We start from the raw sequence: 24,934 nt of genomic DNA, 5'->3' as shown, positions 1-24,934 counted from the left end.
AGAAAGATATATTAATATATTTAATTATTTTTTGTATTAACAACATAATTCATATAGGACAACAGTTCTAATCATTTAACAAACGTCACGTGTACAGAGGCCATTATTTGATGGCTATTATTATTTCATGTCATGCATTGAAACGGAATATTTTTTTCACTCTGTGGCAGACGGATCAAAATGATTTTTCACATTCATGATGGGAGGCTGTGGAGAAAAAGCAGAATGTTTGCACCATTTGCGTGACAACTGTGACTTTTTGTTTCAATCTCAGCGCTGAAATCTCTGCCAAAGCAATAAAGAGGGCAAATGGAGCTAAACAGTCCAAGTAGGATCACAAAGTTCACAGACTACATTTTGAAATGTAGCAAAACCACAATCTCCTCACAAAACACTCACCATGCAGTCCTGCACCAAGATGTCAGGATTCTCATTTAGAGAGATGCAGAGTCCTTTACTTTACTTTACTTTACTTTATTTAGCAGACGCTTTTATCCAAAGCGACTTACAAAAGGAAGACACCAGCAATTCTCGTTTGATTTCTATAGAATTTTGAGTTTACAAACTAAGAGCCCTGATAAGGCCAAACTTGTCAGCAAAGAGCATGCTCGGAAATTGTTAAGTGCTAGACGAAGAAAAAATTATGATGGATATATATATATATTTTTTTGTATTGTTTTGTGCAATGTGTACGCATGTGTAAGTGTTACATTTGTCTGAAGTACTTTTTGAATAAGAGGGTTTTCACCTGCTTCTTAAAAGTGGTGATAGTCTCGGCTAGTCGTGTGGAGGAGGGCAGGTTGTTCCACCAGCCAGGGACAACAACGGAGAACAGAGATGATTGGAATCGGAGACCCCGTGAAGAAGGAATTTTCAGTCTCATTTCATTTGCCGATCTGAGAGAGCGTGCAGGAGTGTAGCTAGGTAGTATTGTATTAATGTAGGATGCAGTTCCATTTACAGTCCTGTAGGCAGCATCAAGGATTTGAACTCAATGCGAGCAGCTACCGGGAGCCAGTGGAGGGAGGTGAGAAGAGGTGTAACATGGGTGTATTTTGGCTGATTGAAGATGAGACGGGCTGCCATATTTTGGATCATCTGGAGTGGTTTTATGGTGACTGCAGAGGCTCCAGCCAGGAGAGAGTTACAGTAGTCGAGTTTGGAGATGACCGTTGCCTGGACGAGGAGCTGCGTAGCCTGTTGTGAGAGAAAAGGCCGAATCTTGAGAATGTTGTAGAGAGTGAACCTGCAGGATCTGGAGATCGCAGCAACATGATGGTTCAATCTCAGTTTGTCGTCAATCCAAACTCCAAGGCTTTTTGCAGACACCGTGGGTGTTAACAGTAGCAAGCCAATTTAAATTGAGTGGTTTTGCTGAGGGGAGTTGTTGCCCGGAAAGATCAGAATCTCAGTTTTGGATAGGTTGAGTTGGAGGTGTCGCTCAGACATCCATGCCGATATGTCTGAGAGACAGGCCGAAATTTTTGTTGCTATAGTAGCATCTTCTGGTGGGAATGACAAATAGAGAATTAAGAATCTTTGCGGCATGCAAAATTACACCACAAACTTTTAAATAGTACAAATAGTAGAAGTTCACATCCAGCAGGTCTCTGAAGGTCTGAAAGTGAAGTGATTGTCAGTGTGAAATGCAGCAAGCACAGCACACAGTGGACACAACGAAATGTGTACACCCACGAATGTCACATGACCATGTTTTTTTTTCAGCCTAAATATTTTTCGTACTACATGAACCAATGCTGTGTATATATTTTTTCATTGTAAAGCCAACCACACGCTCGCTCCTGTTTAGAAATGTGAAAGCCCCTGCAAATGCTGCCCTCCAGTGGTGAATAGAGGGTTCAACAGGGCAGAGACACGGCATCATTATGATAATAATAATTCATAAACTCCCTCAATAAATAATACTTAAATGGCCAATTGGTGGTTGGCATATCGACACGTTTTGCACGTTTTCAATTTTTTTTAAACCAGTTCCCATTATTTGAGTAAAAGTAAAATTAGAACGTCTTGAATTTGGTACAAAAAATAACAAAACACAACAACAACATCTTCTAACATTCTGGGAGAGAATTTTATTGAATCTCTGGTAAGATGGCGGAAGGATGAAGGGTCCCGGACGCCGCAAGCATCCTTCGGCAGGGCGGGGCTTCGTGAAAACGTGGGGGTCCGTTCCTCCAATCGAATGACTCGACACTAGGGGGGGGGCGGGGCGTGGCCGCAGACGCTCCCGTGGTGCTCCCTGGTCCGAAATAAATACGAGCAGGCCTCGGCGTGTCGGCCGGCCGGTCGCCGGTTCTTGTTTTGCCGCGGCGTCTGCAATGGGGCGCCGGGGAGCCGCTCGGAGCCGCGGCCCGGACCGCAGCGCCCGTCGCCGGCAGCCGCCGCGGTCCACCGCCGGGACGTGACCGGTCGAGGTAGGTCATGCGTCGGCTGTGAAATGTAAGATGTAAAAAGTCCGTCTCGGCGCGCCCCGTTATGTTGGTGGATGTGAAGTGGGGGGGTCTTTAGGGGACCCCACCCCCCCAGTAAGAGGTTTCTGTTACAACGAGGCGGAATAATGTAACACACACACACACACACACACACACTTGTACAAATACCTGGAGGGGACGAGGCGTAGGACAAAATATACACATCATTTCATTATCATTATATTATACTGAAATATGTTCTATAGGCCTCTTTCTCATTTTGAAAAATGAAATTCTGAGGACGTAATTTATGCTTGACCCTGTTTAGGTTCGGCCGGGGGGGGGGGGGTGGGAGGCGCCTGGTCCGAGTTTAAGACGTAAATACCTTCTGTGCCTGTTGGTCGCTGCGGGCCGCCGGATTACGAGTAACGCTCTTACCGTGTCATTTGTGGCCGGCCTGGGACGGTCCCCCTGTGTCGAAGTACAGGCTTTTTCAACCTCGGCCTGTGACCTTTTTTTTTTTTTCCTCCCCACCAATAATTAACCAGGGATTTGTGTCTCCGGTTGGGATTCGTAGGGCACGGTTGCGCCGGAGTGCACTGACACTGCGCAGAAGGTCTGGGTGAAGATAAGAGGGGCAAAATGAAAAGCCTCGGCTCAAAGGCGGCCTTTTTCCTGGGCTTCTTGGTGGGCACCTGCACCCTGCACTTCTTCCTGCGGCAGGCGAGCTTCGAGAGGAGCTTCGGCTCCGGCAACGCGGCTGAAGTGGACACCAACCAGGACGGGGCGAGCCCCAGCTGGAAGGTCAAGGGGACCACCCTCATCAACCTGAACCATCCTCACCAACCAGGTAGGCAGAGTCATGTCCGTACGCCGGTTGTCTGACACAATTCTGGAGTTCAGACCTTGAACGTTTCGTATAAAAAACATTTTTTTTTTTTTTTTTTTTTTTTTTTTAAAGTTGCGGTGAATTATCCGTTCGGCATCTCAGTGGGTGAAATAGGGAGTTTGACCACCATCATCATTTGTTCCCACACGTACGAAATCGGAACACCTGTATCTGAACTAAAATCATGTTAAATAGATTTTTCGTCTGCAGATTAGCATTTCTTGAAATAAGACCATTCAGAAAATGAAGCGATTGTCACTTGTGATACACAGCAGCACAGCGCACGGTGCACACAGTGAAATTTGTCCTCTGCATTTAACCCATCACCCTGAGTGAGCAGTGGGCGGCCATGACGGGCGCACCTTGGCGAATCGGGATTCGAACCGGCAACCTTCTGATTACGGGGCCGCTTCCTTAACCCTTTGCCCTGGGCGTTGGGGTTCAGCATTTCGTCTGCACAAAAAAATTACGTCCTTCAGGAAAAATGCTGATATTAAGTGAGACCGTAAAGTAGTTTCGCATCCCAAATTGACACGTCCACGTTCCTGAAGACATGTCCACCTACTCGCAGCGTTCACCTACGCAGCCCCATCTGCGAGGTGCGACAGAGCAAAAAGTCCTCGTGCCTCGTTAGGAACGGCCGCTGTGTGTCACCAATGTTCTCTTGGCACAATGACTGGAACATTTCACAGCGAACCGTCAACGTGGGTTTTTCTGTTTACGTATTATAAATACCAGCTGACGTGTAATTTGACACGTGATTCATTTCACTAAAATTGTGCCGAGGCAACAATGATTATTTTTATTTTATTTTTTTTGTAACTGTTTGCAGGCGAGGACGGTCGCGTTGCAGATGAACTCTTCAGGGAAGTCCGCATCTTGTGCTGGGTCATGACCGGCCCGGGCAACCTCTACACGAAGGCTCAGCATGTGAAGGCCACCTGGAGCCGCCACTGTAACCTGGTAGCCTTCATGAGCTCCGAGGAGGACCGCGATTTCCCCGCCGTGGGCCTGGGCACCGGGGAGGGGCGTGACCAGCTGTACTGGAAGACCATACGGGCCTTCCACCACGTCCTGAAGAACCACGGCGACGACGCCGACTGGTTCCTCAAGGCCGACGACGACACGTTCGTGGTGGTGGACAACCTGCGCTGGGTCCTGTCCAACCACACGCCAGAGGAGCCCGTCTACTTCGGCAAACGCTTCAAACCCTACGCCAAGCAGGGCTACATGAGCGGCGGCGCCGGGTACGTCCTGAGCAAGGAGGCCCTGCGGAGGTTCGTGGAGGGCTTCCGCACCAAGGTGTGCACCCACACCACACCAGTGGAGGACCTGGCCATGGGACAGTGCTTGGAGAAGATGGGCGTCCTGGCGGGCGACTCGAGGGACTCGCTGCAACGCGAGACCTTCCACCCGTTCATTCCTGAGCACCACCTCACGGGAAAGTTCTCCAAGAGTTTCTGGTACTGGAACTACTGCTACTACCCCATAGTGGAGGTGGGCGTTTCTTAAATTGTGTTGTGTCTGGCGGTCTCTACTAAAAGTCTGGCCATTTTACTCAGAACTATCCATGATTATTTTAGTCAAGTTTAGTAAATTGTCTTTTTTTTTTTTTTTTTTTTTTGTGTGTGTTTTTGTACTCAATAAAGTACAAGTAACTTGTAAAACAGACAAAAGCAACATTTCATAATTAAAACAAGGTTATCTTATTTACATTTACAGTATTTACCAGACGCCCTTATCCAGAGCGACTTAGTCAGTAGTTACTGGGACTGTCCCCCCCGGAGACACTCAGGGTTAAGTGTCTTGCTCAGGGACACGATGGTAGTAAGTGGGGTTTGAACCTGGGTCTTCTGGTTCATAGGCGAGTGTGTTACCCACTAGGCTATACCATTATACCTTGACATATATTCTAGACACGGAAGACGCTCTGATTTGTTCCATTTTTTGACACACATTCTGTTTTCTTTCCACTCTATCGTAAAGAAAGGGTCCAGATGTCGCATCGTCTTTTTCTCCAAGACATCTCACAACAAGTATCCGGAAATCTAATTAATGCCACGAATATGTATTGAAATGGTAACATCATCTGGTCGCAGATATACTGCATAATAATAATAATAATAACGGGATTAAATGAGAGGAATTAACGTCTTGTTTTCATTAACGAAAATGTTAATAGTTTTATATTGTAAACCACATTTAGTCTAGTTTTTGGCAACAATATTACATGATATTTCTTTATATAGTTATGTATAATCTATATAGTCTATAGTCATTATAGTTATAGTCACATGACCAGCATTTACATTTACAGCATTTATCAGACGTCCTTATCCAGAGCGACTTACAATCAGTAGTTACAGGGACAGTCCCCCCTGGAGCAATTTAGGGTTAAGTGTCTTGCTCAGGGACACAATGGTAGTAAGTGGGATTTGAACCTGGGTCTTCTAGGCCGCTAGGCTACTAACACCCTGTTGCATTTAAATTGAGGCTGGTCTCGTTTGGTCTCGTCTAAAAGGTTTGGTGACAAAGATATTTGGTCCTAAATTTTGGTGATTAAAACAACACTAGTTGGCTCACCGGCCTCTTTATTAGAGACTCTTTTTGTGAACGTCCTCTTGTGTCTGCGCGTCTTCTTCACAGGGTCCACAGTGCTGCTCGGACCTGGCCGTCTCCTTCCACTACGTGGACCCGGAGCTGATGTACGTCCTCGAGTACTACACCTACCACCTGAGGCCCTACGGCTACCGGCACCGCTATCGGCCCCGGGAGCCCCAGGGAGACCCGACGCCGCAGACTGAGAAAGCTGCCGCCTGGTCAGAGGGCGGAGCCGCGGCACGCGGATCCGAGAGCGACCGGCGCCGCAGCGAACGGGTCGGCTCCTGTACAGAAATAGGCGGGATGCTCTTCTGCAGCGGCCCACGCCCGTCACCTGATGCCCGCGAACAGAGCGCGTCTCGCTCTGGCGAACTTCGCAGCAGGTTGCCGTAAATTAAGTTTTCTCAACTTTCTGTATTTTTTTTTTTTTTTTTTTTTTACAGTGTACGATGGTGAAAATGACTTATTCACATTGGTCCTGTAGATACACGTGAAAATACCTAAATCTGGTTCCTCACATGCAAGTTACTGCTTATCAGGCTCTGAAACTGATTTTATTTATTCATAGAGGTCAAATAAATGTGATCAGGGTTTGTTTTGACTTCTATCAAAAGTGACCAGAAAAAATAAAGATCACTTGATTTGAATTAATATTTGTGACTCTACATTTATTGTAAGGGTGGTGGTGGCCTAGTGGGTAACACACTCGCCTATGAACCAGAAGACCCAGGTTCAAACCCCACTTACTACCATCGTGTCCCTGAGCAGGACACTTAACCTGAGTGTCTCCAGGGGGGGACATTATTAACGCTGCCATTGTCCTCATGTTCAGAATTTGGTGTTGGTAGAGGTGCGAGTCTGTTTAATCTAGAGGCACAAGAGGGCAGCAGAAATACACAACACATACACAAAACCGCTACGAACGAAGAAAAATTCAGCACTTCAAACGAGGCCTGGGCTTCCTGGGCCACCAGCAGAGGTGACGGGGACCGGAGGCCTGAGGTTTTATGCAAATGTGTGTCAGATTGATTGATTGCTGTGATGACCAGGAAAAAAGCGGAATTCATTCATCTGTACTTTCCCTGAAAAGGTGTGGGACCGAAGCAGAATAGTTTGCTTTTGTGTGTGTGTGAGGTGGGACGTGACCCCTGCCTGAAGCGGGAGCCGAGCTCGTCTCTGGCGCATTGCAGAGTCGCGGCTGCAGCTCGCCAGGCGCGGCAGATGCGAGTGGGTGTGATACAATGCTGGCAGGCGGTGGCACCGTTGTCCTCGGTGACATCCGTCATTATGTGTCTGAGATAATGAACTCATTCGGCCAGTGACTCACTGAGTCTGGAACTGCGGAGAAAAGGAAAAGAAAAGGAGTCCCAGAGTTGCGGTCGGCTCGGCCTCGCCGGTCCCAAAAACGTGACGCTCTATAATCACGGTCCCTGTATGAGGTTCATACACCGAAGGTATTTACTATATTCATATTCTTCATTTGAAGAGACACAGTTCACCTGTTCCTGTTTATTTATTACTCAGAAATATTACTGCAATAGGCCGATCCGAGGAAATCGGTGTAATAATCGCTCCATATTTGAGTTCTAAATCCTCTTGTCGTTGGTTATTATTGTGTGTGATGACTGTGATTGGCTGTTACTGTGGCCTTCACCCACACGCACTCTTTCAACCCGGTGGCAGTGGAAGCGAGGCCACGCCCTGTGTTCCGTTCACATGCTGGCTGGTGCGTTAATTAAAAAAATTAAAAGAATGAGTGGAAGATAAGATTGCAGGAGAGAACTGGAACCCGATATTGTGCTTGAGGACCTTAACCTTTGACTGTACATTGCAATTCCTGATTTATATTTCTTTTTGTTAATTTTGCTTATCTGTTATAGTCCGATTGCCGTATTTGTATTTCTAAATAGAATAAATGTACAGGGAGGGCCATTTCTATGGATCCACCTTAATAAAATGGGAATGGTTGGTGATATTAACGTCCTGTTTGTGGCACATTAGTATATGTGAGGGGGCAAACTTTTCAAGATGGGTGGTGACCGTAGTGGCCATTTTGAAGTCGGTCACCTTGGATCCAACTTTTGTTTTTTCAATAGGAAGAGGGTCATGTGACAGGTCAAATTTATTGGTAATTACACAAGAAAAACAATGGTGTGCTTAGTTTTAACGTAACTTTATTCTTTCATGAGTTATTTACAAGTTTCTGACCACTTATAAAATGTGTTCAATGTCACCAACCATTCCCATTTTATTACGGTGTAACCATATAAATGTCCCGCCCTGTATTATATATTTGCTAGACTATTTATTTGTATAGTGAACTTTTTATATGTCAAAATATTCTCTGTGCTATTTTTTGCTGTTCTTATCTTGTATTGTCACAACGTGACAATGACAATCTTAACTTATTTTAAACTACAACAAAAACGGCAGTGGTGGCCTAGCAGTTAAGGAAGCGGCCCTGTAATCAGAAAGTTTCTGACCACTTATAAAATGTGTTCAATGTCACCAACCATTCCCATTTTATTAAGGTGTATCCATATAAATGTAGAATGAGACTCGGGATGCGGCATAGTTGTTGTTGCCATGGCGATTGTTTCGAACGTACCGACGTCGCATCGAATAAGCTGTTGAACGAGCCAAAGCTGTACATCCACAGTCTTTTTTTATTCTGTCCAAAAATAAATTAAAAGCATGTGCTTATTTACAAAAAGAAAAAAGGGAAAAAGGATTCGGTGAAATGAATGAACTGTGGAAAATAAATGTTTTTAATCAGATGCGCTCGTATAGGTTAAAGGTCAGATGGGCTATGTACAATCTACAGTGACAGGTCACAGTAATATCCCATGTGATGATGTAATAAATGACTTTCCTTTCTCAGTATTTCCACGGAAAGTTGGAACTGTCCGGCAGAAGGAATCTGTACCTTTATATATATATATATATATATATTAATTTTTTAAAAACTTTTGCACATGTTGACGTCTTGAAGAGGAGGAGCCGATGCGAGATGGTCTCCTACAGTCCCCGCCGGAACCTGCGGACAGTAAAACGACAGGCCAAGCAAGTGACGTGGCGCTCCACGGTAAATGGCAGAAGTAAAGAACAACCCACGTCAAGCTGGCGGACGCCCTAATGGCTGCATCAGGGGAAATTATCGCTGTAATAGAAATCTATAGGTGGCTCCACATGTCGTTAAAAGCCGAAAAGATTAATTATGCTGTATAAAAAAAAGAGAGAAAAAAAAAAAAAAAAAGGGGGGGGGGGGGGGGGGGGGTGGGGGGGGTACCTCAGCTTGCATTTGTTAAAGAAGATGCCTCCTCGGGTCTCGGGGTACTCCTTTCTCCAGGGACGGCCCACGGCTGCCGCTGCCACGGTGGGAACAAGCAGCGGTCAGATGCAGCGTGGATCCACCGTCCACGGCGGACGTATGCATGAACACACGCGGTTCGAATTTGGGGAAAAAAAAAAAAAAAAGCCCATACCTACATCTGAGCTCCTACGACCCATCAGCCCCACGAAGATGTCGTGCATGTCCCCTGCAAAAGACGCTGTCGGTCACCGGCGGACACCAGCTTTTTAGTAAATCAGAAAAAAAAATAAAAGAAACTTACTTTTCTGGGGACGAGGCGCGTCGTCTGTGTCTAAAGAACACAAGTAAATACAAGAATTAGTGCTAAACAGCACAAACTGACGCGACTGGTCCACTGTTGATCTCACCGCTGCTCCTCCGGCCCATCAGTCCCACGAAGCTGTCGTAGTCGATGTCGCTAAAACGCTTCAGGAAGTTCGGGGACGGGTTCCGGAGTCGCGGACTCTCCTGCGGACGGACGGACAGCAGCCCAGTCATCGCGCTGCGGGACCCGACCGACAGACGGACGGACGGACGGACGGACGGACGGACTTACTTCAGACTCCGGCGTCTGCGGGTCCAGGTCTCTGCAGCTGGACTGACACAGCGACGGTTCCGCGACGAGAAACAAAACGATCAAGAGTAAACCCCGACTCATCTTCTACTGCAACCTGGAACACATGCAATACACGAAATTAACACGAACACACGAACACACACACACACACACACACACACACTCACACAGACACGGGATCCCGTCCTTTCTCCCCGTGCGCAAAGACGAACCATCGGTGCGCTCCGGTCACTTTTCCAGGCGCAGACCCTCCCTTTATTTTAATAAAATCCTAAATATGTTCACCGTGTGCATTTTGGAAAAGCAATATTTTTAAAGTCATATGTCATGTACGCCGTTTAAAATCTGCTTTATAAGGAACGTGGGAAAGTGGTTTTACGCGCAATGACTCCGTGCGTAATTGTCCACTTTTTTACTTGTCTGAAATCTAAACGATAAAAAAACACTTTCGCGGGAACAGATCGAGCTTCCGAGCAGCTGTCGCAGGTTAGACAGACATTAGAAAAGGTGACAGGCAGTCCGGCTGGCCAGACGTCCGTATTTACCTGAGCTGGTGACGGGGCGGTGGCTGGGACGCGGCGGAGAGCTTCTCTGGCTGCTGGAGGTCCGGAGCTCAGATCCGATCCTGCTCCGATTGCGGAGAGAGGCGCGACCATCTGATTGCTAAATGAGCTCCGGCGAGAGACCAATCGGACGCGGCGGCGTGGGCGTGGCCCAGAGCCGTGGCTGGTGACCGTGCAATTAGGCCCCTGACATCACAGCTCTTTATCGTCACCTTAAAAGGAAGGTGAATATCTCCCTTCTGAATATCTTCATCGTCGTCATCTTTCGGTGATTCTCCAGGATCACAGTGGGCTTCGGATTTGGAGTTTTCACGCTTTCATTCAATCTTAAATAAGATCAGCGCTTTTCCCAGTTAAATTTAGGACTTGATCCGCTCTGACATCCCAGCGTGTGGCCGTTTCCAGGAAGCAGGACCTGGATCCGTCTGAGGAGACCCACACTGGAAAGTTGTAATGGCCAGCATCAATCACCACCACCATCATCATCATCATCATCATCATCATCATTCATCAGCGTCCCGGTCCCATACTTCCCAATAATTGCATGATGTCTGTAGAATACATGGAAATTTCATCAAGCACGACGTCAGTTCTGGGTTAAGTGAGACGGTCAATTGGATCTCTGACGGTTCCACTCCACCACAAGAATCTGAACAGGCCTGAGGCAGTAGTGTCCCCTCGGACCACTAGATGGCCCAGGGCTGGCAAGCAAAAAAATATATAAAAAAATGGTCAAGTGTGACATGGGGGCCGAATGTGGCCCCGCAGCCTCTCGGGTAAAGTGGCTTCTGTAATCTAATGCACATGCGTTCTGCTTTGTCCTTCTCGTAGCACTCATTCATCCCGTTGTCCTTTCATTTCCATCAGTCCGGTTTCTTCTTTATAAAATTTATTTTCATGCACCTTGGCAAAGCTAGCTTCCATTGTGTCAAATTATGTCTCACCCCCCCCCCATTGAAAAAGAATCGTGTGAAACACATCGTCCTGCAACAATAAATCCACCAAATTGAGGTTTATTCCATTTAAAGTGTCTTTCAAAACGCACTAACATGTGTGGCTTGGCAAATATTTCTGGGCTTGTTTGGTGGCAGCACGTTCGTCAGTTTTAACGCTGACTGTTCTGTTGCTTCTGCAGGTGCCAGCTGCCTTCCACTACGCAAATGAGGACATAATGTTCCGCTGTCAGAAGTCCACAGCAAAGGGACCATTCCTATGAAGTTCACATGAAAGCTCGCAGTTGTCTGGAGACCCAATAAAGCAGTGAGACCTTTTCAGAAGCTTTGTGGGGGAACAGTCACAGCCTCGTTACCCACAAAAAAAAAAAAAAGTCCATGTGACAGAAACTGAGGACGAATCACGAGACAATTCCCCAGCCTTTCTTCAGACATGGCAGCGCCATTTATTAGAGGATTAACTGCACCTTGGGACTGTGTGACACACAGTTCAACAAGAAAGGAGAAACTATCGGCACATACATTAGGCACCTAATAGAGAGCAAATTACACGCCGTCCCTAATGAATGGGAATTCTTTCCATCATTGGTTCCTGATCTGCAGATGCAGCAGTGTGGTGGTGGCGGTGCGGTGCGCTTACCTAACACTCCAACACCAAATATCATCACGAAGTGTGTGTTTTGTAATAACTGTTGTCATAGCAATTTGGAACAGATCGTACATAAGCCGTGACCAGGATGAAGCGCCGGTGTTGTGGCATCGTTCAGAAGGTTCAGAAGGGTGGGAATCGTAGGGAATCTCACTGTAGGATATTTTATAGTGAACGAATGCCCATGATAATACCTCTTATTCTGTGACACTCGATACTGTTGCACAATGGTTGTCTTCAGTACAATATGGCAAAAATATCCAATAAAAAAAAATCACTATATTGAACCCTGTGGATGTGTCACAAGAGGAAGTGTCATATCATGTTGGCATTTTGATAAGGTCAAGGTCTTCTATTGTACCACACCCTGCAGGTCAAGGCGATGGACAATTTATGATGCAGCATTTTAGTGTGGATTATTGTACAGGGTGGGCCATTTATATGGATACACCTTAATAAAATGGGAATGGTTGGTGACATTTAACACATTTTATAAGTGGTCAGAAACTTGTAAATAACTCATGAAAGAATAAAGTTACGTTAAAACCAAGCACACCATTGTTTTCCTTGTGAAATTACCAATATATTTGATGTGTCACATGACCCTCTTCCTATTGAAAAAACAAAAGTTGGATCCAAGATGGCCGACTTCAAAATGGCCACTATGGTCACCACCCATCTTGAAAAGTTTGCCCCCTCACATATACTAATGTGCCACAAACAGGACGTTAATATCACCATTTTATTAAGGTGTATCCATATAAATGGCCCACACTGTACACATATAATATATAAGGAATATATGGAACAATCCCACAGATAAGCTGTTTTTTAGCAAATTTCCGAATTTCATGTGTAAATGAAATGCATGAATATTTCAGGAGCTTTTTGGTTGAATCTCGGCGCTCCACGGGGAACACGGCTCTCGTGATGAGGTCAAGTGTCAGACAACAAAGGGCACGCAGCCCCCCCTTCCCCAAAGGTTAACACAGCACCAAAGCAGCATATATCTCCTCCTGCCGCCGAGTCGTCCGTGGGTGGATGTGATGGAGAGTAAGTGGGGGAGATAAAACACCCGTGGAGGTCGGGGGGGGGGGGACTCATTAATCCCGATTCTACATAATTAATGACGTTTCTCCTCTCTATTAATCAAACAGCCACATCCTGTGTGTACCAAAGCGGCCTGTGGGGGCGTGCACCGCGGGGTGGCCAGGGTGGAGACCCCGGACATCAGAGGGGAATGGGACATGAGGGGTACAGGACATGAGCGCCGGCCCTGCCACCTGCTACACGGCTAATTATAGCCGCACTGACGTGGATGCGTGGATTCTGTAGGCCGGAGTTAAGGTCAAACGCTGTCAAATCTGCCTGGTTGGCATGCAACTGGTGTTGTTTTCGTAAAGAACTAAAACTACGATGAAACATCTTCGCCATCACGGGATGGATCCGGTTGAACTGATGACTTCACTTCTTCAATACGCATTTGCGGCATTAATACGATTTCAGGATAGCAGATGGCTGGGAGAAAATGAGGAAGCAATCTTTGGACGTACTTTCTTTGCAATGAAGTGGAAAAGAATACAGAATATGTATCGAAACACATGGGAAGAAAATGCAGCAACTGGAATTGCTGACAAGTTGGGCCTTATCAGGGCTCTTAGTTTTGTAAAATCAAAATCTATAGAAATTGAACGAGAATTGCTGGTGTCTTCCTCCTGTAAGTCGCTTTGGATAAAAGCATCTGCAAAATAAAGTAAAGTAAAGTAAAGTAAAGTATTCTTGAGTCTATAAGGTAATGATAATAATAAGATAACCTTGCTTTAAATATGAGCAAATGAAAATGTTTTTGTATGTTCTACTTGGTACTTCTACTATATTGACTGGGTTAAATTGCATTACTAAAAATAATAATAATAATAATTCTGACTAAAACAAGACTAAAATGCTCAGACTTTTAGTCGACTGAAACTTGACTAGACTAAAATAAGTCTGGATGGGACTAAGACTAATAAAAGCTAAAATTACCGCTTGGCGCAAAGTAAAATTAAGACAGGCTGCCAAAAAACAAGTATTCACACAACCATTGGTTTTATGGAAAGTGTTTTTATCAGTTTTCCACACAGCAGACGGACGAAACGGTATCTCCTGGCATCAGAAAGCAGCGTCCGCCCCGTAAATTGTGTTGCTGCCGATTGGCGATCGCTCTCTTATCATCACTCGCAGTCTGTTCTCCTCCATCATCACAAACCAGCACGACGCTCGGCAGAAAACACCAGGCCTCCGGGCCCCTCCGCCGCCGCCCGGCCGGATTCCGCTGATAGAATTTTGGGCTGTTTAGCACAAATTGAGACGCAAATAAAAAAAATAAAAAAACCTAAGGGAGGCGGAGGAGATGCGATGTGACACCCGATGAAATGATGGCTGACAGCCGCCGGCCACGGTGACGGCGGGGTGCTGATTCGGTGCCTCGGCCAGCATCGTCACGGCTGCGTGGAAGAACACACATTGCAACGGCCGCGCCCTTTACAGGTCTGAGCGACAGAGGAAATGACTCTGGCCGGGATGTCTTAACTGCACCACTAACGTTCACCGTTATCACGGGGCAAATTAGACCCGGTGAGCAAATAAAGGCATCTGCCCCTCTTAACCATCCTCTATTATCAGCCCCTTTAATCATTAAAGTACGTTGATGTCATGCTGTTATAGCCGGACTGGACTCAAAATCACATTCTCTGAACCGTGAAGCCTGTCCTAACGTTCGCCCGACAACTCGGACTCATTCACGCGGCGCCGTACACGTACATGCAAAGGAAGAGGACGGGCCGCGTTTAGCCCACACTCCCGTCCACGCGAGGACACTTTTTTCTAAAATGGCGCGGTAAAAACTCGTGTCCATGCGGGAGTGACGGGCAGAAGGTCCCGGACGCCGTTTTGTACCGCGTCTCCACACCTGTAACTCCATGCTCTCCCCATTTGGTGTCTAGTCCTCGTTTGGGGTCTGAGTTAAACGCGTTGTTGAGAACATCACTCTGCTTTTCTGCTGCGAATTCCGTGTGCTTTCCGTTTCAGAGAACAGCGTTCTTGTGTGGACGGGACCTCAGCGTGATGACGTCTATTTACAACAACAACAACAACAACAACATTTATTTCTTATAAAGCCCAAAATCACATACAGTATGTCTCAATGGGCTTTGACAGGCCCTACAGTTGACACCCCCCCACCCCCTACCCCCGTAGTTGTAATGGTGGTGGTGGCTGTGGTGACCCTCTGGTTTGTTTCATGTTTTGTCCTTGTTTAGCAGTTGTCAGGAACCAGGATTTATTTGCTGGTCTCTTCACTGGGGTCTGCCAGTAGTCTGGGTGCTTGATTCTGTGTCTCGGAGACAAACAAACAGAAGCAGCGGCAGATGGTTGCACTGTACGACCGATACTGAAATATGTGGTAATAGTGGTATATTGGTGCTACAGTGGCCCGGTACCCTAACTAGGACAGCCTAACTAGGGTGAATTTAACTTTGTCTGTGTCTAACATGGGGACTCTGTGATAAACTGGACTTTATAATTGACACTGCGTCAACGTGAAGTGAAATGAGGGTCTAGGACTTTAACAAAAAGCCAGAGAAAACAGATAGGTTTTGAGATTGGATTTAAACACTGAGACTGTGTCTGAGTCCCGGACACTGACAGGCAAGCTGTTCCACAACTGCGGAGCTCTATAGGAGAAGGATCTGCTCCCAGCTGTGACCTTCTGCACCTTTGGTACCAGTAGTGACCCCGCACCCATTGATCGAAGGGGGCGTGGCGGGTCGTAAATAAATAAAAGTTCACTCAGGTACTGTGGGGCGAGACCATTTAGAGCTTTATAGGTCAAAAGTAGGATTTTCTAGTCAATCCTAAATTTGATGGGTAACCAGTGCAGTGATTGTAAGACTGGGGTGATGTGGTCAAATTTCCTGGTTCTGGTTAGAACTCTGGCTGCAGCATTCTGTACTAGCTGGAGTTTACTCATGCACCTACTAGAGCATCCAGACAATAATGCATTGCAGTAATCTAACCTTGATGTAATAAATGCATGGACCAACTTTTCTGCATCATAGTTTTTCTGTCTCAGTGCTATGATGGGGTCTAAATCCTGATTGATATACTTCGTGGATATTGTTACAGTCTAGGTATGCGCTCAGCTGCTGGGCTACGACTTTTTCAAAGATTTTTAATCAGGGGTCTAATGACTGCTACCTTGAACAAACTTCGCATGTGGCCGGTGCTAAGTGACGAGTTAACAATTTTGAGGGTAGAATTTATAATATCGGGTGCTATTTGCTTAAGGAACCTTGTTGGAATTGGAACCAAAGCGCAAGTACATTGATTTGACGACGAGATTCATTTAATTAATTCATGCTTTTTAATAAGGTTGAAGCGTTCTGATCGGTGGACAGATACGTCGATCGAGCCGTATTTAAAAAATTCTTTTGAATAATATTTGGAAGGCAGATGGACATTTTGAGGAGAGACTCCTTGCGCTCATTCTTCTCAGTATTACGGACGTGTGGATGGCCGCAGGATGCCGAGCGCGGCACAGCTTTCATTTCTCGTCTGAGCGTGCAGCCAAACTGAATGGCCAAGCAGCCTTGAAGGAGACAATGCATGAATGGGGACGCAGAATGGAATCCGCCGCACTGCGGTGACCTCCGGGCCGAGTCATGTTTTCACTGTGGAGGCAGGCAGTGGTTTGTAGGGCACGGGGGCCATGAAGGACTTTTTCTCCAGCCATCCACGCGCTAGCAGTGTCCCTCAGAGACCTTTGTCCGGGGATAATGAGCCGCAGCTCAAGGATGGACATCGTCCTCGTCCTCCTTCCCTTCCTGATCTGTTGAAGTTGGTTCTAAAGGACTGTTCCATAATTGGAAGAGAAGAGAAGGTCCCAGATAGTCACTGAATTAGGACAGGGCCTGGATTATGATTTAAACCATGATTTAAACAAGATGATCAAAACTATTTAACCAAAGCAGAGACGTTTGGAAGGCTGAAGTAGATCCTCCCTGACGTGGACAGTCCTCTTATCCTAGAAGACGAGAGGAGAGAAGTTCTCTGTTGCTCAGCGGCCACAGGCGTTGGCCAGTCAGCAGTGGACCAATCACAGCCCATCAGGGCCCGAGGGCCCCTGGGAAACGGAGCAAGCGTACCAGGGAAGTGTCAGACTCCCAGCCGCTCCCGCTGCTCGGCTCGCCCGGCGGCGACACGCCGGGCCCCAGAAATAGCCCACGCAAGAGGAAGTCCGGCCCCCGCCCGGCGGACGCTCCCTGAGACACACGTGTCAGTAATCGCATTAATGGCCGGCGAGGACACCGACCGGCCCGTTCACACGTCCCTGACACCGCGAGACCCCGCGCAAGTCCGCAGTTGATTTACATTCCAGCGCCATCACACGTCTTGCATTCGAGGCTCCAAGATTCCACTCCAGCAACGTGTCCCTCCGCACCTGCTTTTACTGTTCGCAGGACAATGGGACTCATCCGGGGGGAAATCAGCTCCAGCTCCGGTTGCGGCCCTTTACCAGCTCTTCATCAGCTGGGTTGTAATGTCACCTGTCTGCGTCTTGTCACGCAACCCCTTGAGCTTTCATTCATTCGCATCGTCGTCCTCGTCCTTTAAGAGGCGTCTCCCCGCACTCACTCTTCTTCGGCCGATTTGTATTCCACCCACTCGGGCTACTTGTCCATTCATGACATCGCCACAATAAAATCTCTACGGCTGCATTTCGCTTCATCTCACATCGTGCTTCACTGCTTACGTCCCGGAAAATCGGAAAAAATTCGGCTCGAGCGAATTTACGTTACTCGATTTTAATGAGTAAAACAATACGCAGCAGGCCAATTAAAGCACTCATCCTGCTCCAATTAGGGACGAAGCATGTCCGCATCTGGCGCTGTTTTAGACATAAATCGTTTCGTACAACGAGACAGACCAAAGAGCGCAGCAGCTACAAGCATAATCTCGACGGAAAGCAAGTATCTGCAACGTGGAAAATAAACTTTTCAAAATGGCCAACGCATGGCACCAAGTCACTTGGCTGTTTCCAGAGCCAGTGCTGGCAGGCATCAGAAGGTGTACAGGTGCGAAGCTGGAACTGCTCCAGGGACACAGACTGCAGGACAGGGTGGTAGCAGCCTAGCGGGTAACACACTCGCCTATGAACCAGAAGACCCAGGTTCAAATCCCACTTACTACCATCGTGTCCCTGAGCAGGACACTTAACCCTGAGTGTCTCCAGGGGGGACTGTCCCTGTAACTACTGATTGTAAGTCGCTCTGGATAAGGCCGTCTGGTAAATGCCATAAATGAAAATGTAAGGGTGCCTGGTTCTTTTAAATGGTTGATGGCGGTCTATAACTGAAGCAGGGTGTGAATCAAGCTTGTGTGTGTGTGTGTCCATGTCCTTTTGCCAGTCAGTGCAGCTTTTGGGTGGGGCATCGTTTGAAAGATGTGCGTAAGAACGAGTTCTGGAATCTTTCAGGTCCCCGCCTATAATGGCATTCTTAATTCATCCTCATTAACGGTAATTACACTTCCCAAAACCGCTCGGCTTTACAAAGACCATCGGCGGGGTCTGATCCGCATGCATAACTAAGCTGCAATAAATTGCAAGTTCGTTTGGAAGAGTGGACACGTTTCCGAGCCATGCCGAGCTTTCAATCTGCTCGCTTCATTTATTCTTCCTGGACGAACATGGCAATCAGCGTGCAGTTTGCCCCAAGTCTCGGGGACGCTGGGCCGGCCCTGGCGTGGCACCACAAGCAGTGTGTGGGTGAGGAGGCAGACGGACGCATGTCTCCTCCGGGAGGAGCTGCGGCGGCCATCTGTTGCATGCGACTCCTGCGTCTCCACTCAGGGGAACCAGCACCCTGAAAAACGAAAGGACATCATGGGTCACGTCCTGTCCTCCACTCCATTCGCCGATTCCACCGCACAGACGAGGTGCTTTTAAGATCTCCAAATGCGGCGTTCTGAATAAACTCTATTCAGGAACACATTATTCAGGTGTCCGCCCGCCGTCTCCAGGCACCCGTGGACCAGAGTGTCTTTTATGCCATCTGTTTAAGAGCTCTGACCTAAATCTGGTTATGATGCAGCCACATCATTTCCCTCCACGCAGCTTACGTGGGGCGGAGGTCTGGTGTCTTCTCCCTCCTTCCCTGCTCAGTGAACGGCTGAGCGGGCATTAAAAAACGGAAATAAGGCCGACCGGCGGAGAGCGCGGGCCTACGCACCCACCGCACGTGGCGTAAAAATGTGTGTCCGTGTCCATTTTCCTCCTGTTTACCGTCCGCCGCACCGCGCCTCTGAATGCGGTGCTGTCCTCTTAGCGGTCGTGCACGTGCGCGGTGTTCCTGACACGCGTCCGGTACCGCGGCAGGTGATGAGAGCCGCGCGGGACACGTGCGCCCGGGTCTCGGGACGAGACGGCCTCTCTCAGCCCACACGTGATGAATGACCGGCCGTCCGCGCTAATGGGCGCCTCAATTCCCAAAGTCTCCGGCTCATAAGAGCAGGTGTCTCGTGTGCTCTTTCGTATCCTTCTTTCTTCCTCTTTTCCTTTATTTTTTATGACTTCGTGTTTATGCTCTCTCGTTGCACAGTGGCCCTGCAGGCAGGTTCCATCTCTGTCATAACCTCGACCAAGCCACCGCCACCGCCACCGCCGCTGATTTATATGGATGAGGCACCGGATGCATTAAGCAGGCTGCCATTGAACAATGTTTTTCTCAAGAGCGGCGAATTCGGTATGTGAAGCTGCGTTGGTGGCCGTTGGCGGCCTTTATGGCTCATTTGACCTGCGTGTCTACAGTACAGGCCAAAAGTTTGGACACCTTCTCATTCAACGCGTTTTCTTTATTTTCACGACCATTTACGTTGGTAGATTCTCACTGAAGGCATCAAAACTATGAATGAACACATGTGGAGTTATGTACTTAACAAAAAAGGTGAAATAAGTGAAAACATGTTTTATATTCTAGTTTCTTTGCTCTGATTACTGCTTTGCACACTCTTGGCATTCTCTCGATGAGCTTCAAGAGGTCGTCACCTGAAATGCTTCTCCAACAGTCTTGAAGGAGTTCCCAGAGGTGTTTAGCACTTGTTGGTCCAGCTCACCCCAAACCATCTGGATTGGGTTCAGGTCCGGTGACTGTGGAGGTCAGGTCTCCACTTTTTGTTAAGTACATAACTCCACATGTGTTCATTCATGGTTTTGATGCCTTCAGTGAGAATCTACCAACGTAAATGGTCATGAAAATAAAGAAAACGCGTTGAATGAGACGGTGTGTCCAAACTTTCGGCCTGTACTGTAGATGCTACTTCCCCTTCTGACTTCTCATCGTTCCCTCAGCCTGTCGCTCCGGTAGCAGCCATCAGGAATATTTAAGTGAAAATTGCTGCATGGCAGGGATCACGGGGGGCGAGGCAATAAGAGGAAGCAGAAATTGGAATGGATTAAACTCTTCCCCGTTGCATTATTCGCCGACTGATTGCTCTGGTGGCAATTTTGGCCTTTCAACTTCTTGTGTGCATGCACGCTCTCCTCTGCACGGCGCGACACAACAAAACTGCCGGCAACATCAGAGCGTAATGGTACGGCGAGTTCGCATGAAGGGAGCGAAATGAAATGCGCCGATTTTAGCAAATGGGCTCATCGCCTTTCAGTAGCACGACCGTGAGAGTGAATGAGGTGGGGTCTCCGTTTCCCCCCCGGCGGCTGGCCCATTCGCACCCGCAAATGACTCTGGAACGGAGCGCCTCGTCATTCCTTCTTAGCCGAGTGTAACGCACCTCTCCAGAGACGGTAACGTCCCCGAGAACAAGTTAAACACGTAAACGCGGGCGGCTGCTCGATTGCCTAGCAACAGCTTTTTCGCAGGGCCAAAGGTCACCAACATTGGCCAAAGCAATAATGCGATCCCGTCAGAGTTATCGCTCTTGACATTTTTCACTTTTGTTAGCGCCTCCCTAGGAAGACAGAAGAAATGGAAGTCTATTAAACACATTATTCATGTAGCTCCATTCCTCGGGTCCATTACGGCTAAATAGGTATGGTTATTGCTTTCCACACAAAGGATAACGACTTGTGACAGAGCGCAAGAGAAGCCGACTGCCTGACCATCTACCCTCTCCCCAAAACATAACCAACTCCAACTTCGCCATTTAGCGGCGCAATTGCAGAGCAGAATCGGTGCCAAGGTCGAGGTGGGCCCGGGGACATGTGCCCCACGTGTCCACCGTGTTCCCCAGAGCCGAGGCACACGCTGTGGTCTCACCGGTGAAGTTGGCCGGTCTCTGACAAGGAAGACTGGGGGTCGTCTGAGGTTCCCCAGTCCTCGCTGAGGGACACGTCAGTGTGAGAGGCTCACCGAGACCAATCAAAGGGCTTTGATGGATACTGAAGTTGACTCGTTTCTCCGCTGCACAATGCTCCTCTCAACTCTATTCCGGTAACACCGTTTGACACCAACATTTCGGCAATGGTCTTCATGCTACCAAAACGGTTCAGGGATTCTTGAAGGACACCCTGAACTAGAGACGTAATCGGGCCTAAAAAGTTATCGGGCCTAAACGTTATACCTGACCCGACAGGTAGAGTTGGGTAGAGCAGACAAAACTTTTAGTATTACTCCAAAATAATAATACTCAAGTAAGAGCACATACATCACACATGTAACAATAAGACTATTCAAGTACTGAGTAACTGTTGTATTGTAATATCGCATTTATTAATATAATTGTGCTAATTCTGGTACTTCCTAATAATAATATTAATAACATATCAAATATGTGTCACAGCACACGGTGCACACAGTGAAATGTGTCCTCTGCTTCTAACCATCACCCTTGGTGAGCAGCGGGCAGCCATGACAGGTGCCCGGGGAGCAGTCTGTAGGGACGGTACATTCAAGGGGACCTTGGTGGCACCTTGATTCTGATTACGGTGGCCTTACCCGCTAGGCCACCACTGCCCAGAAAATGTATAGGGGTCTATTTAGCTTATGGCACCATATAACAAAATGTTTACAAATGCATAAAGGGTCGATATGAAAGACTGGGATTCTGTATTCTTTTTATTAAACTTTGGCTTTAGCACTGGAGACAGTCGAGTCTGCTATGTATAATTCCGTATCCGACTTTTGATGTCGCTATGCCGCCGCGGTTTGCGTGTTGTCATGTGACTGCATGGCTGCGTCTGATTGGTGAAACGTAGTCATGCATCAGATCTACTGGCAGCGTCTGTCTGGCAGAAATAAAGCACACAAATGGTTTAAAAAGGCAACAGGTCTAGTTTGTAGTTGTTATTGTAGCTTGTTATTACCCACCTAAACATCAAATTTAACATCAAAAAACAAATTTAATCGAACAAATTTACAGGCAGCGGATCGGGGCACAAGCAGGGATAGATAGAATAGGCCGGATATTACGGTTTGAGGTTCCAGAAGGATCTACCGCGGACCAATCTCATCACGCGTCGGCTAGCCACGTGCGAATCGGCCCCCAGACCTCGCAGCGTTTTAATTAGGCTATTTGTTCGGCAATTAATCGCTGTGTGAGAAACCGGCCGCTGATCCGCCCCACTGCCGCTTCGTATTAGCGTTGGCGCTACACGATGTGGGAATCGGCGGAAGGTGTCCCCTCTCACCTGTGCCGTAAAAAAAAAAAAGGCCTGAGCTGCCTATTAACGTGACGAGAAGACGATCGGCGGGGACGCTCCCCTCCAGTTGGGGGTTTGTGGAGGAGGGATGAATAAGCGCCCACACGCCGACGTCCACCGCGTCCTGCGCAAATGACAGCCGCCATCCATAACGGGCGGTGGCGGCGCCGGTAATTAGATTTCCTCAACAACACACCTACCCGCCCAGCAAACACAATTTCACATCCGTCTCTCTGAGGTGGAGTTGCAAATGAAAACTGTCCTCCGCAGACACCCGAGCGATGGCGCGAAAGCGGCCGCGTCCGTGTGTTTGTGTGTCACGTCTTTTGCTTCCGCGAACGTGTGAATTTGTCCAACTTTGATCGTCTCGGCTGCCTTCGTTCCGTTGGTCTGACCGGCTTTGCGGGCGGTGATGGGAAGTGGAAGCGTGTGATTGTGAGGACGTCATGGAGTTCTAATTAAAAGTGAAGCCCCGCGTCTCGATCACTCCAAACATGTGACAAGTCGGTTTAGTGTCATTACTCTCCCTTCAGATAATTTCCCAGGGGTGTTGTTGTGGTATCGAAAAGTTCCGGGCACGTAGCTCGCAGAGCGGCTCCAGCAATGTTCTCACCATGCTTCGGCAGCACATATACTAAAATTGGAATGATACAGAGAGGATTAGCATGGCCCAGCGGTGGCCTAGCGGTTAAGGAAACGGCCCCATAATCAGAAGGTTGCCGGTTCGAGTCCCGATCCGCCAAGGTGCCACTGAGCAAAGCACCGTTCCCACACACTGCTCCCTGGGTGCCTGTCATGGTGCCCACTGCTCACCAAAGGTGATGGGTTAAATGCAGAGGACAAATTTATCTGTGTGCACCCTGTGCTGTGCTGCTGTGTATCACATGTGACAATCACTTCACTTCACACACTGCTCCCCAGGCGCCTGTCATGGTGCCCACTGCTCACCAAGGGTGATGGGTTGAATGCAGAGGACAAATTTCACTGTGTGCACCATGTGCTGTGCTGCTGTGTATCACATGTGACAATCACTTCACTTCACACACTGCTTCTCGGGTGCCTGTCATGGTGCCCACTGCTCACCAAAGGTGATGGGTTAAATGCAGAGGACAAATTTCACTGTGTGCACCGTGTGCTGTGCTGCTGTGTATCACCAGTGACAATCACTTCACTTTATCACCTGGAACTCTTCTCAGTCGGATGCAAAGGGAGGTTTTAGGCGGCCAGACTCGTCGGTTTTAATCATTATATTCCACACGGGTTCAGGTAGCAGCAGTGCACCGGTGCATTGTGGGATGCGTCGGCCTCTGACAGCTCATCGAAAAACAAATCGAGTTTCGGCAGCACCTCGCGTGCCCGCCGCAGCTGCGATGGGAATTCCAGTCCTGCGGTGAGCCGAACAGTGGCGTTCCCGCTGTTGCTCAACCCATCCGGGTTTTTTTTTCCGTCATATTCCAATTCATCTCAACGTAATCAGTAATCAGTAATCAGGCCAGACGGGAAGAACTGTGATGAAAAAAAAAAACCCCACAGGCTGCGAGCGCCCCATTACAGCGTGCCAGTCGGCGGACTAATTATCCGAGCGAGGCTCCGGCACCTGAACCTGCCCGTTCTCATCGTCCACCTGCGGGAACCTGGGGCTCGGACGTGGGAATAAAAGGGCCGCCTTGATCAAGACGTCTGGGCGCGTCTCGCCCGCTAATGCGATGCTACGGCGTGTGTCGGTGGAGCCGTGAGCGCTTTCCGCCTCGGCCATCTCGTTCCTGTCCACATTGTCCCAGGAGGCAGTTGTCAAGGGGCGGCGGCTCCGTTTGTGCACGCTGGTTTTCTGCTCAGACACTTGAGGCTTGGACACGGGGGCCTTCTCGCGAGGTCCAGATGAGCCTTTTTGTCAAACGAGAAATCTATCAAACCCTCATCATCAGGCCGGTATCTGCTTTACGGTGCAGTCTCTGACCAAACTGTCTGTACGGTTTCATTTGTGCAGACGGGCTTTTCATCACCATTAGTGAACATGGCTCCTAGGGACCCTTCGAGTCCTTTATCAATCCCATCTGCCCCATATACCACTTACTCTTCCAGAAACACACCACCCCGAGTGATGCCAAAGTGGCCTGCCAAGGAGGGTGCACTATGTCTCCGCTCTTAACACACCAGCGTCTCTTTATTCTCTAATGCTGGTCCCTCTCAGCACTCCATTTAGAGCGCAGTGACAGGACGGCTCG

The 24,934-nt window shown here is 48.1% G+C and overlaps 2 protein-coding genes and 1 pseudogene across 3 annotated transcripts; 2 read left to right on the top strand and 1 right to left on the bottom strand.

Moving 5' to 3' along the window:
* Positions 1-2,233: 2,233 nt before the first annotated feature.
* On the top strand, positions 2,234-6,315 carry c1galt1la (core 1 synthase, glycoprotein-N-acetylgalactosamine 3-beta-galactosyltransferase 1, like a). Its single transcript, XM_028993351.1, has 4 exons — positions 2,234-2,435; positions 3,010-3,282; positions 4,154-4,818; positions 5,968-6,315. The coding sequence occupies exons 2-4, from the start codon at positions 3,075-3,077 to the stop codon at positions 6,313-6,315; spliced, it is 1,221 nt and encodes a 406-aa protein (XP_028849184.1). The 5' UTR covers positions 2,234-2,435; positions 3,010-3,074.
* Positions 6,316-8,568: 2,253 nt separating this feature from the next.
* On the bottom strand, positions 8,569-10,506 carry tac3a (tachykinin precursor 3a). Of its 2 annotated transcripts, none has more exons than XM_028994360.1 (7): positions 10,397-10,506; positions 9,831-9,945; positions 9,643-9,742; positions 9,537-9,566; positions 9,408-9,461; positions 9,212-9,290; positions 8,569-8,959 (listed from the first exon to the last, which is right to left on the bottom strand). In XM_028994360.1, exons 2-7 carry the CDS (start codon positions 9,930-9,932, stop codon positions 8,941-8,943), a joined length of 384 nt encoding a protein of 127 aa, XP_028850193.1. In that variant the 5' UTR covers positions 9,933-9,945; positions 10,397-10,506; the 3' UTR covers positions 8,569-8,940. The 2 variants fall into 2 exon arrangements, with proteins under 2 accessions (XP_028850193.1, XP_028850194.1); XM_028994361.1 differs by having other exon boundaries at positions 9,412-9,461.
* A 12,817-nt stretch (positions 10,507-23,323) lies between these two features.
* Positions 23,324-23,381, top strand: LOC114798908 (uncharacterized; annotated as a pseudogene).
* Positions 23,382-24,934: the final 1,553 nt, after the last annotated feature.

This window comes from Denticeps clupeoides, chromosome 10 (assembly GCF_900700375.1).
Source record: "Denticeps clupeoides chromosome 10, fDenClu1.1, whole genome shotgun sequence".
Taxonomy (NCBI): Eukaryota; Metazoa; Chordata; class Actinopteri; order Clupeiformes; family Denticipitidae; genus Denticeps; species Denticeps clupeoides.
This window is presented reverse-complemented; position numbering and strand designations above follow the sequence as displayed.